Consider the following 16,736-nt stretch of genomic DNA (forward strand, 5'->3'; position numbering starts at 1 on the left):
AAGAAGAAGAAGAAGAAGAAAGCAGTTACCTTTCCAATGACATCATTGCGACTGAGCCTGTCCTTGTCCATGACGGTGATAATTATGGTGGTCTCCCTCAGCACGTGGGCAGGCACGTCAAATGGGAAAGACTCGTTGAAAACAGGGTTCAGGCAGCGCTTCATCACCACTGTCTTCTTCTTCTCCACGCGCTTGTCCTTGTGCATCAACCACAGTTTTACATAGGGGTCTGAGGAGAGGGAATGTGCCATTTGCTTACAATATCTCATTCTTGTGTTACCATAGTTGAACGCCATGTTAGTTTATGTGCTGTCATGGATGTGATATCAAAAAACAAAATTTTCTTATTTTTTTAGTTTTAAGCAGCAAATGATGTAGAAGGGCAACAATAACAGGTCAAGTGAGATGAAGGAGCATCTATACCAGAAGTGCCTCCGATGTCCATGGCTTTGAGGTTGCGGGCTTTGATGATGCTCACAGTGATGGTGTTGGCTGTGGGGTTGTAGCACAGAGACACCAGCAGATCCCCTCGACTCCCCTGGAGAAATCACACACAACAACAGCGCATCGTTTACTTTTTCATCCCCTTTTTCACATTGTTGTACCTTCTGTTGCTCACTGTGTATTTCTGTTTTCTCCCTCTGGCTGTCTGTGTTGTCTCTGTCTACCTGTCAGCATCTCCATATTCCCTTCTTTCTCCCACCAGCACGCTGCCACATTTCCCCTGAGAGCATCACGGCAGCCAGGAATGACGTCACTCGTTACATTCTGTCCCATCCTCCCTCTCCTCCCTGTTCCTCCCCCTCCTTCCCTCCTCCCCCATTTTCCCGTGTTACTCACGCTGCCATCGCTACATGGTTTAAGCTCCTTCCAGAAAGTCTGCATGTTGGCCAGGTCCAGTTTGTTGAGGGGGACGGACACTTCTCCTATGGGGTCGTTCCTGCTGAAGCGGTCGTAGTCCAGAACCTGCAGGTAAAGAGTCCTCTGGACCACCTTCTCATAGGGGAACCCTGATAAAACAACACAGTCCTGATAAGTCACAGCGATGCACATATAAAAGAGACAGCTAGAGAGAGTGCCTGCATGTGCTGTGGATTGTTAAGTTCATGTATTATGTATGTGTTAGGAAAGCTTTCTCTGTCGAACCTTCAAACAAGAAGGTCTCATTCCAGTGGGGGTTCAGATTCTTCCTCTTGACTTTGGTCTCCAGCTTGTGCTTCTTGTCTGGCAGCAGGTAGAGTTTGACAAATGGATCAGAGGTGCCGGAAAAGTCCTTAGCAGGCAAATCCTGGCCCTTGAGAATTTTGACAGTGAGGGTGGAGTCCTGAAAACTGTATCCAACACTGAACTGAACACGACCCAGCTTCTCACACACTGGACCCTCATGGTCATCTTCCTCTGAACCTGGAGACAACTAGAGAAGACACAGGAGGAAGAGGAGATTAATGTGATGTTATTTTTTTTATTCAACTCCAGGTGGTTGATACCTTGTAGCTTCATGAAGCAGTATTTACTGGTTCATTATTCTATTTTGAAACAAGATATTACAAGATATAAATTTAGTGCTGCTCATAAGATATGCACATTCAATTTTCAGGAGCAGCTAAATCCTCAGAGGAGAAAACGATCCTTTCTTACAAAGAACATCTCTCAGAGATTCATGACAAGGTAAGACCAAATAATTTCACTTGAGATTAGTTTGCTCTAAAGATGATAAGTATTATTTATTCATGAAGTAAACCAGGAGAGAAACACTCCCCAGTCACTACCTTATTGATTATCTTCTATGATACTTAATGATGTGAACAAAACATTAAAAACACCTCTCAGCATAACACTACGAAATCAACAGCCTCACGTACACTTCTTTCCCCCACATTGCAATTTAGGGCCTGTTATGTGATAAATTACAGTCGAGCAACAATACATCTGTCTGTGATGACAGCGCAAAATGATGATGTTTCTTAAGAGTCTGAAACGTTGATTTACTGCTCACTATAGAGTAAACTACTAGTGTCTATACTATGTTTAATAATGAGAAATGGATGAGTGAATGGGGCAGTGATTTGGCATTCAGCAATGTACAAACCCAATTTCTTCACGAGGGCCGTGTGATACAGTCGAAAGCTCAAGAAAAACACAACTGAGAGCACCTTGAGTTTCAAAGCTCATCCCTGAAGTTGGATCATCACCTCTAACAGTAAACAGACGATGTATTAGCTTCATGAGGAGGATTTATTGTACGTTTGATGTATTAATCTGTGGTAGTTTTAACCAGGATTAACTAATGAACTAACAGTGGATTGTATAAATGTAAATACAAAATGTAACACCATGAGAACTGCACCTCTATCAATAGACCGCTGGGCCACATTCACAGCATGTTCACAGATTAAACACTCCAGTCCACAGGGGGCACTAATTCTGCCCTTCAACATTGAAAAGTCAGCTCCCAACTGGATATAACTAGCATAATGTTTTGTCACATGGCTGCCTTCTACTGTGCCATAAAGGCAGAAATCGTCCACGGCTGTGTGGAGATGAGAGGCAGATTATCTGTTGGTAGACAGACCCTTTGACTGATGGTGGCTTGGCCCGGGGGAAGGGAGAGAAATCCGGTTTAAAACGTGCTATCTGATGAGGGAAGAGCTGGAGGCATTACTCAAGGAGCAGTTCTAGAAATGTAATATCCAATTCTGTATTCTCCCACATATTTCTGATGGTGCTGCTCAGTCCCTTATTCTCTATGATGCATATGATCACTTTTCATTATGCAATCCTCCACCCAACAGCTGGCCTAAATTGCTTTTCCCCATTTTCTATGTTGGGCTCTTTTTCTGTTTTTTACCCAGAGTCCTCCATTCTCTTTCAATTCTTCAATTCTCCTCTCTAATTTATTTTCTCTGAAACCCAAACATCCAACGTGCAGTAGACGCTAACAAATATTGTTTGTCTTGCAAAAGCCGTTGTTGACCAAAAAGTACAAAGATGAGCCACATGTTGCATTGTCTGAATTTTGCCTCCATTACAAGAAACATGGGCACTTTAAGTCAAGACCACATACGCTGTCCTGCTGCTGCAAATACTCACTAGTCCACACAAACTCTGTATCAATCAGCAGCTGAAAATAGTCCTCTTGAAAAGCATCTACTATTGTTTGAGTAACATTTGTTAAAAGCTACAGTGCACTGCTGTTTTAGGAACTTAGTTTGCCTTTTTAAAAGATGAAAGTATATATCCGTGACTCATTTTTAAAACATTTTTGTTTTCTGTAAGAATAAATGTGCTTGGTACTGAGTCCCACAGATACTGTAAGCGGGTAAAGTCAAAAAATATTGAGCGAAAGATTAACACATTGCTGGTTTTGGTCTTTTTATGGGCTTTGTTGACAAATCCCAAATGAAAAAACTAGACTATCTCCAGCCTCATCCTTTGAACAAATAAAGCACATAAAAATCTCTGCCAATGTGTGGATGTGTGTTGACACAGAGGCAAAGACACGTTCACACCACACTGTCTGACGCTCTGAGAGCAGCTCAAAAAATGAAAGCAGTGTCAGAGTACATCTTGATAAGAACCATGTGATGCTGACAGGACCCCCACCCATCCTCCCCCAACCCCTATCACCTGAGACGCTTCAGGGGGATGGATGTATATATACTCTAATGTTCAATGCCATCTCTCTGCATCCCTTTCTCCTCAGTTACAGTCTGTGAAATAATGACTGTACATACTGCCACTTCTTTTTTTCTAAAGCAACACAAGTGGCTTAAAAGTGCAGGATGGATATTTTCAGCATGAAAGGAGGGTTGTGTAATATATAGGCGCCGTTGGCAAAACTGCCCAGAATGAGTATTATCATTAAGCACCGCCACTGTGAATTCCTCAGACACACCACGAGAACCACATAATTACACACTGCTCATACCCATCTCTGCCATACTCCTGCAGCACCCACAGCACTGCGTGTTCTTTCACAGCTAATTACCGAACCCCGCTGAAAAAGGCTCACGTTCCCTCCCCTCCCAGTGTGTCACTGCGGGGTGATGAGTACTGTATGTTTCAGTTAGATGAGATACTGTACGGCAATAACTAGCAGCGATGCTCTACAGGTGGGTGAGCTGAGTGGGATGAAGACACTGCTTTTTCTGAGTGATGAAAGACTTGTGAGGAGGAAACACTTCTCATAGGACTTTGCTCAATTGAACTGAAGTGTGTAGGCTTTCTTTTCTCGCTTTCTTCTCCAGAGCTGACACAGTGTGTTTTTTACAGTAGGTGGCGGACAGATAAATGCAAACACCTCATGCAAAAAAACTTTGAAGGGTGATGATGGTTTTTATTAAAACTTATTTTTGTAGCAATGGCCATCATTTCACTTTCACAAATGAAAACATTGCACTCACCAAAGTAACTACTGTGATCTGGCAGGCAAAGTTAAACCAGGAGGTCATTAAGTAAACAGTAATAGATGATTACAACAGACAATTTTTAGGTTTTCTTCTGAATATGTTGGCTTACTACCCACATGATGGTCTGAATGCTTGTGTTTTCTCGCCCCAAAGGAGATCTCTTGAGCAATACTGCCATGTTCACAGATCACAGCAATTAATATGAGAATTAAAATTACATTATTGCTGACAGAAGTGACGGCCAAAACTACAAAAAATAGACCAGTGTTGTAAAACAGTGGACTTGCAACACTGAACTCCAACTTAATCACATATTGTTTGAGAGAGCTCTCAAAGATTAAGAACATAAATATTAGCTAAATTAAAAATACTAAAATATACCATATCAGGAGGAGCTTATCTGAAAGTTAAAAACAAAGCTGATGGACATAAAAAATACAAAGTAGGCTTGTTTGTAAGCTAATAAAAACCTGCTTTTATTATAGTGTTTACAACGGTGATTAATTACTATTAATTCATATTTTGAGTGTTTTACATTGTTTTTTCAACACCCCTGATTTATCGTCCGTCCCAGGGCCCTAATGTAACTTTCATCTAAGATTAGGAAATATGATCATGAAGCACCACTCAAGTCTCTCAGCCGTCTCATTTATTATGATTTAAAAGGATTTGCTGACAGCAGTCCCCCCCCGTTTTAATATAAATGAGGACGGCAATGTAGAAAACACACCACGGATGAGTTAGTGGTGAATCATTAAAACGTATCTCATGGGGCTTCAGATATACCGTGTTGATATTGCGTGTTACCATGAGCATGTCACTGGTGACTGAGTTGGCCAAGTCAGAAACAGAGGAGTTGGCATCGTGTCGGCGTCCGCTCTCGTCTGGGGTCTGACCTCTGGGGCTGCTGCCTGCTTTGTTACCTGGAGTCCTGTTAAAACAGACACAAACACGCACATATTCACATAAACATGCACATATGTAAGGGTCTTTTGCTGTCGCATAATTATATTTTCTCTGTGAACAAAAAAGAGGTCCATAAACATTCCCCAGGGTTGGTGTGGGAGAACTTGACCTTGAGCCCATCCAACACCAAATGTAAGCTAGGTTTAACGACCCGTCATCTATAACACTCTCATAGCTGAAAAGAAGCAACAAGGTTCAAAATGGTTGAGGAAGCCTTTGCAAGAAAATCTTCGGAGGGGAACGCAAAAATTAAAATGGAAAACATGGAAAAAAAAGATTTCATAGTCTCCTGGAAACTGCTGTTTTCTCACTGTTTTGGATTGAGTTGAATGAGTGTAATGTTCAAATGCCAACATACTACCATCTGTAGGAGCCAAAAAAGGACAATTAAATTTTGTGTTGTGACGAGAGATTCTGTTGGGCTGTGGTTGGTATTTCTGCTCCGTGTGGCCAACCATGGCATCGAAATGTTGATAAATTGGCACCCGTTAATGGCATCCCTCTCTTTTGTTATAGTACCAGCTGTGCACAAGGCATGCGGCGTAAAGGAAATATTTTTTTAACGGCTTCATATAGGTTAAATAAGTTATTGTTCATGTAAGCGAAAGGTTTATGATATCCTGTTTGGTTTTTTTGCTTTAGGTTGCTGCGGTATGTCCTTTATTTTTATTGTTGTAGCGTAGTTTAACACTCACATAAACATTAACCCACACACACACACACGTTGTCCTTCTATTCATTCATCCGCTTCGTCCACATGACTACCCCTGGACAACAAACCGTGAGTAACCTAAATGGACATAGCTAGCGAAACCTTTTTGAGCATGTTTCTTGGTTATAGAAATATGGCTTATTAGAAACAGGTAAGGAAGCCATCACACCATCTATCGCTCCAGGGTCAGAGGCTGTGGTGAGCCTCACTGCTTTGGACTGCAAAAGTGTTCAACAAACAATGTCTTGGTGTATTACTATAATTAAAACAAAACATATATACCAATATGAAACTATCTCCATCACCACCTGTCACTTCACATACAGGCCATCAACCAAAACCAAATTTACAGTACAAGACTTGTAAAAATAAACAACAATATATCTGACTGATAATCTTTATAACACAAAAAGGAAGAAAAAAAAGATAATACTAAATTTAGTAAAGGGAAAACATGGCTCCTGGCTTATATTATGTAACAATTTGGTAGACGGGTAAATTATAAAGATCTGGTACCAATCGAGGCATATTGACAAAAAAGACTAATGAGCACTTATCGCTGTGAGAGAGACGACCCAGAAAGAACAAAACTGAAGGAGTCAGAGAGACAGAGATAGTGAACGAGGGAGCCGGTGAGCTGTAAAACACAAAGGTAATAGCAGAAGTGAGATTAGAAGACGGTATTGTTGTAAATATCTGAGAAGGAAAGACGTATCTCTGCACAGAGGCTGAGAAAAAGTGAAGGAGAGGATTCGCGATTGTTAAGATTAAGAGGATTAATAGAATGAACAAAGGGAGGTTACAGACAAATTATTGTGAGACACACAATGACTCACACACAAGCTGAGAGAGAAGTCGAAGCAAGGAGGCAAAACAGATCTGATTTGGGTAAAAGAGTCAGATGAGCTAAAGTAGAGGAAAAGGAAGCAAACTGACATGTTACATGAGCAAGAAAAATGGAAGGAGGCTGTATGTGAGGAGGGGTGAGAGATGGACAGGGTTTGAACAGCAAAGAGACAAGTAAAAGCAGAGCGGGGGAGAGGGGGAGGAGAGGATACGGTGTGGAAGAGAAAAGAACGGATTCGTCACTCTGCGTTTATTTCCTGTGATCTGCAGGTCAGAGCACTAACAATGCAGCCAGGCTTTATTCAAAATGTGAAAGTTTGCCGTTTCGGAAGCCTTCTATTTCAAACTGATGAACGCAGGGAAAGCTGAAAATGTTCAATTACAGCTTCTAACATCAACCTCTAACACATCAGGGAACAATGTGTTACCTTCAAAATATTACTTAACACCTGGTCTCGCTTTTCCAACGAGTTGACTCCCTCCTCTACTGTGTTGCTCAGTGTTCAAGGACCGTCTTTTAAGCCTTTTCACAAAAAAATTGTGTTCATGCACAAACTTTTGAGATCATTTGTCATTGCTTTCAGGCAGCCTTCAAGAACCACCATTGAAAAATGAAATAAGTTTGTTGTTATCATCATCTGTTAAAAAATATTATTATTATTGTGTGCTTGTGATTGTGCCATGATTATGTATTATTGCACAGATACTAACAGTGTTGCTTAATTTGCCCACATTATTGCAAAGATGATCTTAAGCCCATAGAAAGATCATCTTACAATGCTTTTGGGAATTTGGGTGGTGATGAACTGGTTAAAAGAGTGGAAAAGAGATGTTTTTTGACCATTATGTATAACAGATACAGAAACAGAGGAAAAGAGAAGTTTGTTTTTTCTTTTCTAAATGTGCTTTGCAGAGAAAATCTCTGAGGGGATTTACTTTTTTGGAAGAAAATGTAGGATTTGAATGGATATGGAGGATAGCTAATAATACAATCTGATCGCCATCCTTCCCCCAACCCAGCTTGTATCTTCAATATATTTACATCAAAATGAAAATCAATGTGCAGATGTTTAAACCGTGCTTCCAATCAATGAGTGTTTTGTCACCAAACATTAATTTACCATGTGTGGGGAATAGTTAGGACTGGTCTGAATACTGTTTGAGTGTCTGCTGCCAATGCAAAAATCTCAGCAGCGCTTTTATGATAAATTTACATTATCCTTTTCACAATGGTTGTTTATCTTCTAGGTAGAATTTATTGCACAACAGTAGCCACCAGAAGTTTTTAAGATGAGGATCTTTTTTTATCACTTCCATCACCTTCTCCCATACAGTTCAATTACAGCTCAGATACATAGACAAGCCTTTAAAGGCATTCCCCACACTGACTATAGAGCACATAATATATATGTCAGCTGGGTCTCTACCCAAAGACTCTATAAAAACGTACTTAAAGGAGGATTTGGCTCATTGACAGCCAATTGAGCCGTCCTTATTCAACACCCAGCAGACAAGACAGAGGCCACATGAATCTTGAACAATCAACCCAACATAAACACAGCCGGGAACTGTCTTCGTTATATTCTACTGTGAATATCTGGCTATAAATCATCTCAGCCATACAGAGCACATGCTTTACTTTAATGCAGTGCATATATAACCGTTGTAGTTAATACTGGCCTGCATATATCATGCAGTGTCTGTAAACATATACACTGCTCTGTATATTCCAGTTCATAGAAGGGGGCACTGAGCCTACCAAAAAGTCTGACTGATATAGAGTTTATATAGATTTGATGCAAAGTCTACTATGAAGCAGCCACAAGAAACCACATTATGTAATGTGCGAATACATCTTATCTTGTGTAACAGTGATGTCATCCATGTGTGTGTATCTTGAGAGAGGTAATGAGTTAGGAAGCAGGTGCACTGATTTTTGTTGGTTTCTCTGCCTTAAAAAATGACAACAATATGTTTCTTTTATTTTATTGTCTATTTTCTCCTGCATTGTGGAACTTTTTGCAGGTGTACAAGTGCAATTGTTTACTTATTGTTTACTTAAGACAAAGGTCTCATGTCACATTGTGTTATTATGTTATTTTTTCTCTTTTCTTTTTCCTAACTGGAGTTCCTGCCTTTATTGTTTGATTTAGTTTTGGGGATACAGACACATTTAATGAAGATGAATCAGATTGATAATAACACACTTGTTGCATCAAAACCCTGCATTCTCAGAGGATTTGTATCAGGCAAGTAGAGTTGTGGCGTCTGCTTTTCATAGTCACCAAAGATTAACATTTTTTGACATGAAAGGCAAATAAAGACCTGCTGCTGCTGGACAGAGTGTCCTCGAATCATGACTGTTGACACGGCAACGGCCTGCGGGACGTGAAGCAATTGGGTGTGGTAGTGAGGTGAGTCCATCCATGCGTGTAAATATACACTTTTACTCACCGTCAAACACACACACGGACACACACACACACACACACACATACACACAGGATGCAGAGCACTATTCTTGCACATTTCTAAACCAGTTATGATAACCTTTTAAATTTAGTCAGATTAAAAGAAAATAATAAGACATTTTGTAGAAATAGTCGTGTGTGACACTGAGGAATTAAAAAAAAAGAAAGTCACTAAAAACAACTTAATTATTCTCACTGCAGTTATTTTTTGATTCACTGTCAAACAAGACATAATGTCAACATTTTTGTAATTATTAGAAAGCAAAAATTGAGTCTATATATACTGTATCATGCTGCGGTGGTGAACTTATGAAAATGTTTTCTGCCTGCTGGTGACTATCTCTTCTAAAACACCAGTTACATAATTCATACTTTAGAGGTTGTTGTAACCATGACTACTGAAATGTGTGCTCCCACTTTAGGTTGTACTCGCTACCATCATGGATTTTGCACAGGGTTGCAGTAACCATGGTAACAGGAGCCTTCAAAAGAGGGTAGTAAAAAATCCAAGGAATTTCCACAGAGAGGGGCATATATTAAAAATAGCTAAAAAGGCTGAGGGGCAAAGGGACCACACTTTTAGAAAGCCTTTGAAACGCACTCCTGGAACACACTCTTCCCTCATAGCTACACTTCTCCAATCCCCTGTGACCCTGCGGAAAAACTCCACAACACACACCACTGGGTATGTGTGAGCTCATGTCGAAAATGGCTGATTCATAAATGATACTCAAAACAACAGGCAGCGACAGAAATGAGCAATTATGGAGTAACCTTTTTCCCCTGCTAATAAAAGAGTTTGGATCATTAGACTGAAACCAGCTCTAATCTAACTCTGCACCTCGCTTTTTCGATGGGAAATGCAAATTATCTGCCAGCAAGTCGATTACAAAACAAATGAGCACACACACACTCAATCCTGCCGGAGGTCGAAGGGAATGTCCCTGTAGAACAACCACTCCATTCTGACACTTTTTAACTCAAACCCTGACATTTGACCTTAAGGCCTCAATCTGGGACTGAGATGTAAGCCATCTTTGGTGTAATTGGACAAAGCAGGTCATTACATCCCAGGGGACAATGCAGAGACACCTTATCTCCTCCTGTGTCAAACGTATACAGGCTGTTGGAAAGTCTGTTTCAACATTGATTAAGAAAGACTGAATATATGAAAAGAACATGCTTCATTCACCCAGCTTTGATAAAGGTATATCATGTAAGTCATTTCAGAGGGAGCGACGGGATCAGAATGAAAAAAAAAGGAAAATTCAAGCAGAGGTCTGGCAGCAAGGAATATGAGCGACAACGTCGTTACAGAAGATTCAGAGCAGGGAAAGCAACGTGCAAGAATTGTAATCATCGCGTTTGTGTTTTCACAAGTCATAACCAAATCTTTGCCACCATATTGTCCTGCTGCATGCCTCCTCATAGCTGGAACACAAGAAACTCTAGCTGCCATCTGTTTGCTTAGAAATGGCAGTTAAGTATCTATGCACATTTAATGAAACAAGCGTGGAGTTTTTTATTTTCTAAATATAACCAGACTGAGGGGCGAGAAGAACCGATAGGAATAAAAACTTTATAACATGCTGAGTAGAGGAAACATTCATCTTGAATGATCCATTCCAAGTGCTTCACTACATAAATGTGCTTATGTGTGTGTTTGTTTCACTTACTGATCTAATAACTAATAACATATTAAAGGAAGGAGATTTTTTCGTGATTTGTCTTGACCTGTTTGTAATTTGAAATGAGACAACCATTTGTCTTATAATTATGTTTCTATACACCTATTAACAAGAACAAATTATTTAGATTATTTAATTAACATTATTAGCACACGTTGGTGTGCTAATTATGTCTCAGTCTCAAAATGTCATAGCAGCTGAAGCAGGATGAAGCTTTTCTTGGTTATGTTGAGGCACTGCAGCATTTGTTTGAGCTTAGGGACAGATTTTGGTCTTTAATTCAGAAAATCAAAAGTGACTTGAACCATGTGACAGAATGTGTTTACTTAATTAACATTTAACTGAGACCACCAGGTTTCCCCAACCCTTGTGTGCTTTTGTGGCCTGAACCAAACCACATTAGACTCAGGGAATAAGACGCAGGGGATGGTTTGACAAATATTGTAGCCAGGTCTGTAGTCTTAGGCCAGTCTTAATTTTGCTCTTATTTAAGTCTGATACAAGTCAGGCAGTTTCACAAAAATAAACACAGACACAGGCTTTAGTAACTCGTTGGAAGTCTACAGCAGTGAGGACATCGTCAGTGGGTTTCGTTTGCCTAAAGATACTAAATATGTGCCTGACTGATGGGATGGCAGAAGTAATGAGTCCTGTCACATTGGGAAGCCACAGCATCTCAGCTCTGCAAAATTTTATGATAATGGGAGTTTTATTTTGGTATTGTTCCACCCTTCACTGAATTTTAACAGTAAAATGTCCTCATACTTGTTGAAATTCTGCAGAAGGCGAACATTTTTCTGCTGGAGTGAACAGAGAGCCGAAGGGTTTGATGTGGGGAGCTCGGTTCATATATTTTAAGTTTGGAAAATAATTCATAGCAACTACTTAGTCAAAGTTAGATAGCTTTGTGCAATGGATGAATTTAGACTATTGGTTTAATCCAGGCTATAGTCAAAAGTCTCCAGTATCAAAGTCCTGTGCTTTAAACACCAACCATCCACCCTGACTTCCTCTCCATGACTTATGTGTAACAATGTAATGGGTTGCCGGTGAACATAATCTCATAATGTTTCTTATCAAAATGTTATTGCCAAAACAATTTAGTTTAGAACAGTAATTTCGAGGAAATAGGGTGGAATGAGAAGATTCTTCTCTATTTCATACATGTCAATGAAATTAATAAATATTTGTTTAGTCCACTGTACACTGACTGGATACAGATAGCAGAGATGAACTGTTGGTTTTTTACCCTCTATCATCTTTGGTTATCATTCTCTAGAAGTCATGCAAAAATAATTATGATAATGCGCCTTCGGATATGAGATAAGCTATATAGTGACAAAGATTGATTGCGCTTATTTTGATAGCAGGCTTCATGTGGGAAAACAATATGAAATAATCTTATTTTTTATCATTTAGGCGAATTAAACCAGCCAGAAATAGAGATGGGATTGGGTATATAACTGTGTTGTGTTTCTATATTTAGGAGCTAAATATTATCACATGCAACTAGCACAGACATCTAAAGGTGATACAAGGATGTTACAGAAAGCTCATGGGCGTGTGAGCAAACATTCTGTATACCAATGCATGAAAACTGCCCACATGGAGCAGATTTATCAGAGTCTGGCCGAGCTGACAGTCATCTACGCTGACAGAGGAGCGTACCGTGACATCATCCCGTCACAAATCCAGTCAACACCCTCGGGAAAGGGGGTATCAGGTGAAAAAAGGAGATAGTGGAATGGAAAAGGAGAAAGAGAGAGAGAGACAAACTGGCATGAGAACAAAAATATAGGTTTAATAGATGCAATTAAATAAAGCGTGAAAGGGAAATAGAGAGAGAAGGCAAAGGTGGAGAGCGGGAATGAAGGAGAGATGAGGAGACAACGTCTTATTGAGAAACAAAATGAGGGCTGGGGAGGAGAGAGGAAATTGATGAGGGGATGGGGAGAGGAATGGGAAGCGGAGGGGGGAGGGAGGGAGAGTGGATGGACGGGTGAGAACATGAGGGATGAGGTTTACCAGCGGGGCCCTGGATAGGAAGTGTGTCTCCATAAACATTACGGCATCTGGGTCTTGCTGATCATACACTAGCCCTAGGAGACCATGAAACACAATATAGGTCCCACGTCCCATGATGGATGAGACCAAGGCTCTAGTGTCAGCCCACTCAGCGCTCCACACCAACAGGGACAAATCACCCGGCCTCCGCCCCCCTCAACACGCAGGCTAATACAACTAATGGAGCCATCTACAGGGTTCGACAGACTTGATGCTCTTCGAATAGACTTCTGCGGCCTTATTCTTGAGATTTATCCACTGGGGAGTTGCTGTTTTTGTAAATAACGTGTTGCGTGCATAAATAACCTGCAGTGATGACATATCTGTTTCAGAATTTGAGATAAAAGTCAACAAAATGTGTTAAATTACTTCAAGAACACAGTTTTTTTTCCTTCTTTTTCCACTACTCACTGTCACCTTCGCCGTGACGTCCCCCCTCAGTTTCCTTTCATGGGCTCTCTTAAATCAGCTCCCTGCTCGTAGCCACAAACAGGAACCAGGGAAATGGTGAATGAGCTCCAGACTGAGATCTGACAGGTTTTTTTAAAAAGATGCCTCGTTTGTGCTGACCTACATCGCTTTTTCTTTCCAATCATCTTTCCTCCCGGGGCCACTGCCGGCTCCAGAGGCTGCCATGGGGACCAGAGGCCGGCCTGGAGACTCATTGGGAGGCTTGACTCTCTGTGATTGCTGGCTCAGACACACAATGAAAAGAGTCAGCTATGTCAGCTGATAAAGGGTGGCAACAACTTCTTGCTTGATTAATACTGTACAGCCTGGCGTTGTGCAACTCAGCAGGATGACGATATACCTCTGCCAAGATTAGAGCTCTGATTCCCACTGAGACTCGACCAACAATGGACACACCCACAGTTTGAATTACAGCGCCCATTCAATGCAACGTACTGTTGATCAGTATTAAAATGAGACAGTTTCATACAAGTTAAAAGTTCCTCATCGTAACTTTAAAGGTGATCAACATGGAGTTCAGATCTATGGCCTCCACGCGGCTCTCAACATGGCGAGAGCTGCGTTATTGTTTTTCTCTAAGAGTGATCCGCTTAGTCGAGGGACGCTACAATTCCATGACAGCGTTGTGGGTCGATACAGCGACACAACAGATAGACTCACATGCACCAAAATGCTGGCACAAACCGGCTCGGTTCTGTAAAGAAACCACGGAGAAGTCCGGATCACAAAACAAAGAGGGAGAGTGACTTCATTGTCATCTGAGGTAGACCCTAACCCTGGATGGATACTGGACTATATCTTATTAAGTTCTTAATGTTGTATGGAGAACCTTTCAGTGTTTATTCTCATCTTTTTTATTCTCTAACCAAATAAAAATCTATCAAAAATGTTTCTGTTTAGACTTTGGCTGAGAATATAAATAATAAGCCTTTCAATAGCAAAGTGGGTTTCTGTTCATACAGCGAATGTATGTTACTATAATATATAGGTGTACTATATGCTAAACTGTTATGTTTGAGTCTGTTGAACATAGTGCTAAGCTGCACTATGTTCAACAGACTAGTTTTAAATGCAGAAAAGACAGAGTACATGGTATTCTCCACCTCCATCATGACACTGACTTTCCTGCCATTTAAACTTTAAATGGCACTCACATTACTATTGATGAGTCATACAAATTCTCACTTGACAGCAGACTGTCAATCAAATTTCATATTTACCATTTGACTCAAAAAAATGTAATCACACTCTTGTATAGAATTGAAGGATGTCTGTCTTCTTCCAACCCTAAAGTGTTGTGCAGTCAACCTTCATGTCTGTCCTTGTCTATGGAGATATTCTGTATTCTCATCAACACTTCAGCTGTGAAATCCTGAGTATCGTTGTACATTACACTTTATCACAAATGACAAATTTCAGACTCATCGTTGTTCTCTGGATCAAACGGTTGAATGGACTTCCTTGCAGCCATCTCATGTTGTATATTTATAACGCTCTGCTGTTGAAGCATCTAAACTACATCACATCTCTTCTGTCATTCAAATATAGCAACCACACACTCCAGTAACTACTTAACATTAGATATCCTTCATGTACGCGATCATGTTGGCAGATCCGGAGTTTCAAACTGCTCCTCCATTCCCCTTGGAGACTTTAAAGCTTTAATATCTGATGTCTTTCTTGTGATTATTGTAATTCTTGTAATTCTTGTGTATAGTTTCTGTTCTGCTGATTGTATTCTTATAAGTGTTTCTTGTTTTCAGGTCTATTTTGAAAAAGAGATCTTAATCTCAGTGAGACTGCCTAATTAAAAATTAAAACAATTATTTTTCAAACAGCTGAAATTAGGGCAATGAGAGTGAAGCAAAACAATGTTGTGAGGCGTAAAACCAAAACAATGAGCTGAAAGAGGGCTAGAGAATATACAGCTGACGGGAACTGCAGTTATAGTGAAAAACCCTGACTAAGGATGTTAAGGAAAACATAGTCTAAGTGTTGACAGTGTGCGGGAGCTTCTTCTTTTTACTCATAACGTATTCTATATAAATGCTGTTTGGAAACAGTGTGAAAAGCTTACTCTTCATTCTTACTGCCAAGACATTTATCCAAACGATGATGTCTGTGTGGTTTGTCTCTTTCTTCCCCACGAGAATTTCCAGATTCTCTCAAGCGTACATTTTTTAGTGGTAACTTGGTTTATGTTTCTCATTTAAAAGTTATAAATGGTCAATCACACTGAAAGCACTTACTGTATCATACCACACCAGGAGTTTCAGCAGTGTTTAAAATACAACAAATATCTAAGTATCAGTGATTTATTGTAGAAGGACATGAGTATCAACTGTGAAAGCAACAAATGCATAAATATATTATTATATTCTAGACTTCATTCAGAGTGGTCCAGCATCGATATTTGAACGTCACATCATTCTGCATGGATACAATGTATTCTTGTGTTACATTGAAAGGAAGCAGACTTTGAAATGCTCCATTTCAGAAAGCTATGCGCATTTTACAGCTTTTACAAACTCAGTGTTCAGAGTGGAGGTTTTCTAGGGACAATAAGCTCTTTTGGGTTTATTCACATTTATTTCCCTTTTGCGTCTCTGTGTGTGGCGAACCTCTGAGCTCATTAAGATTCAGCTCTGCCGTGCAACAGCAGCTTCAGAGCTTCCATCATGGTTATCTGCAGGTGGGTGATTATGTCCAGTCCACCGCAGGGCTTTGACCGGCCTACCACAGTGACCCAAACCGACTTACATAACAAGACGCACATAGGAGATTAGAGGACCTTTCACTTAGCGCAGAGCCAGAAAAACACTGGCTTTGTCTGTAGATAACAGATCAGCGAGAAACCAAATGTGTCCTTTGAGAATAATATAATTAACTGTAATCACAGCTGCATGGGTATCTTCTGGGATTTCATCTCTAAGATGTAATAAGTACAAGACAGCTTCTGTAGACAGCAGCTTGGACTATTTCTGCATCCCAAATTGCAGATTAACGTTAAACTTCGCACACAAACGCAACACACTGATGATAATGAACTCAGTAAATTTGTTCAGGGATGATTTTTACTCAGCAATCTGCATGTGTGTTCAGCTGTTAT

At 40.3% G+C, this 16,736-nt stretch overlaps 1 protein-coding gene across 1 annotated transcript in view; it reads right to left on the bottom strand.

Moving 5' to 3' along the window:
• Positions 1-16,736, bottom strand: part of syt7b (synaptotagmin VIIb) — a 49,862-nt gene that overhangs the window by 1,797 nt on the left and 31,329 nt on the right. The window contains 5 exon segments of the mRNA XM_054617279.1: positions 30-229; positions 424-538; positions 841-1,010; positions 1,147-1,414; positions 5,217-5,340. Of these exon segments, the coding sequence (XP_054473254.1) occupies positions 30-229; positions 424-538; positions 841-1,010; positions 1,147-1,414; positions 5,217-5,340 (877 nt within the window).

The sequence above is a fragment of the Anoplopoma fimbria genome, chromosome 2 (genome assembly GCF_027596085.1).
Source record: "Anoplopoma fimbria isolate UVic2021 breed Golden Eagle Sablefish chromosome 2, Afim_UVic_2022, whole genome shotgun sequence".
Classification (NCBI taxonomy): domain Eukaryota; kingdom Metazoa; phylum Chordata; class Actinopteri; order Perciformes; family Anoplopomatidae; genus Anoplopoma; species Anoplopoma fimbria.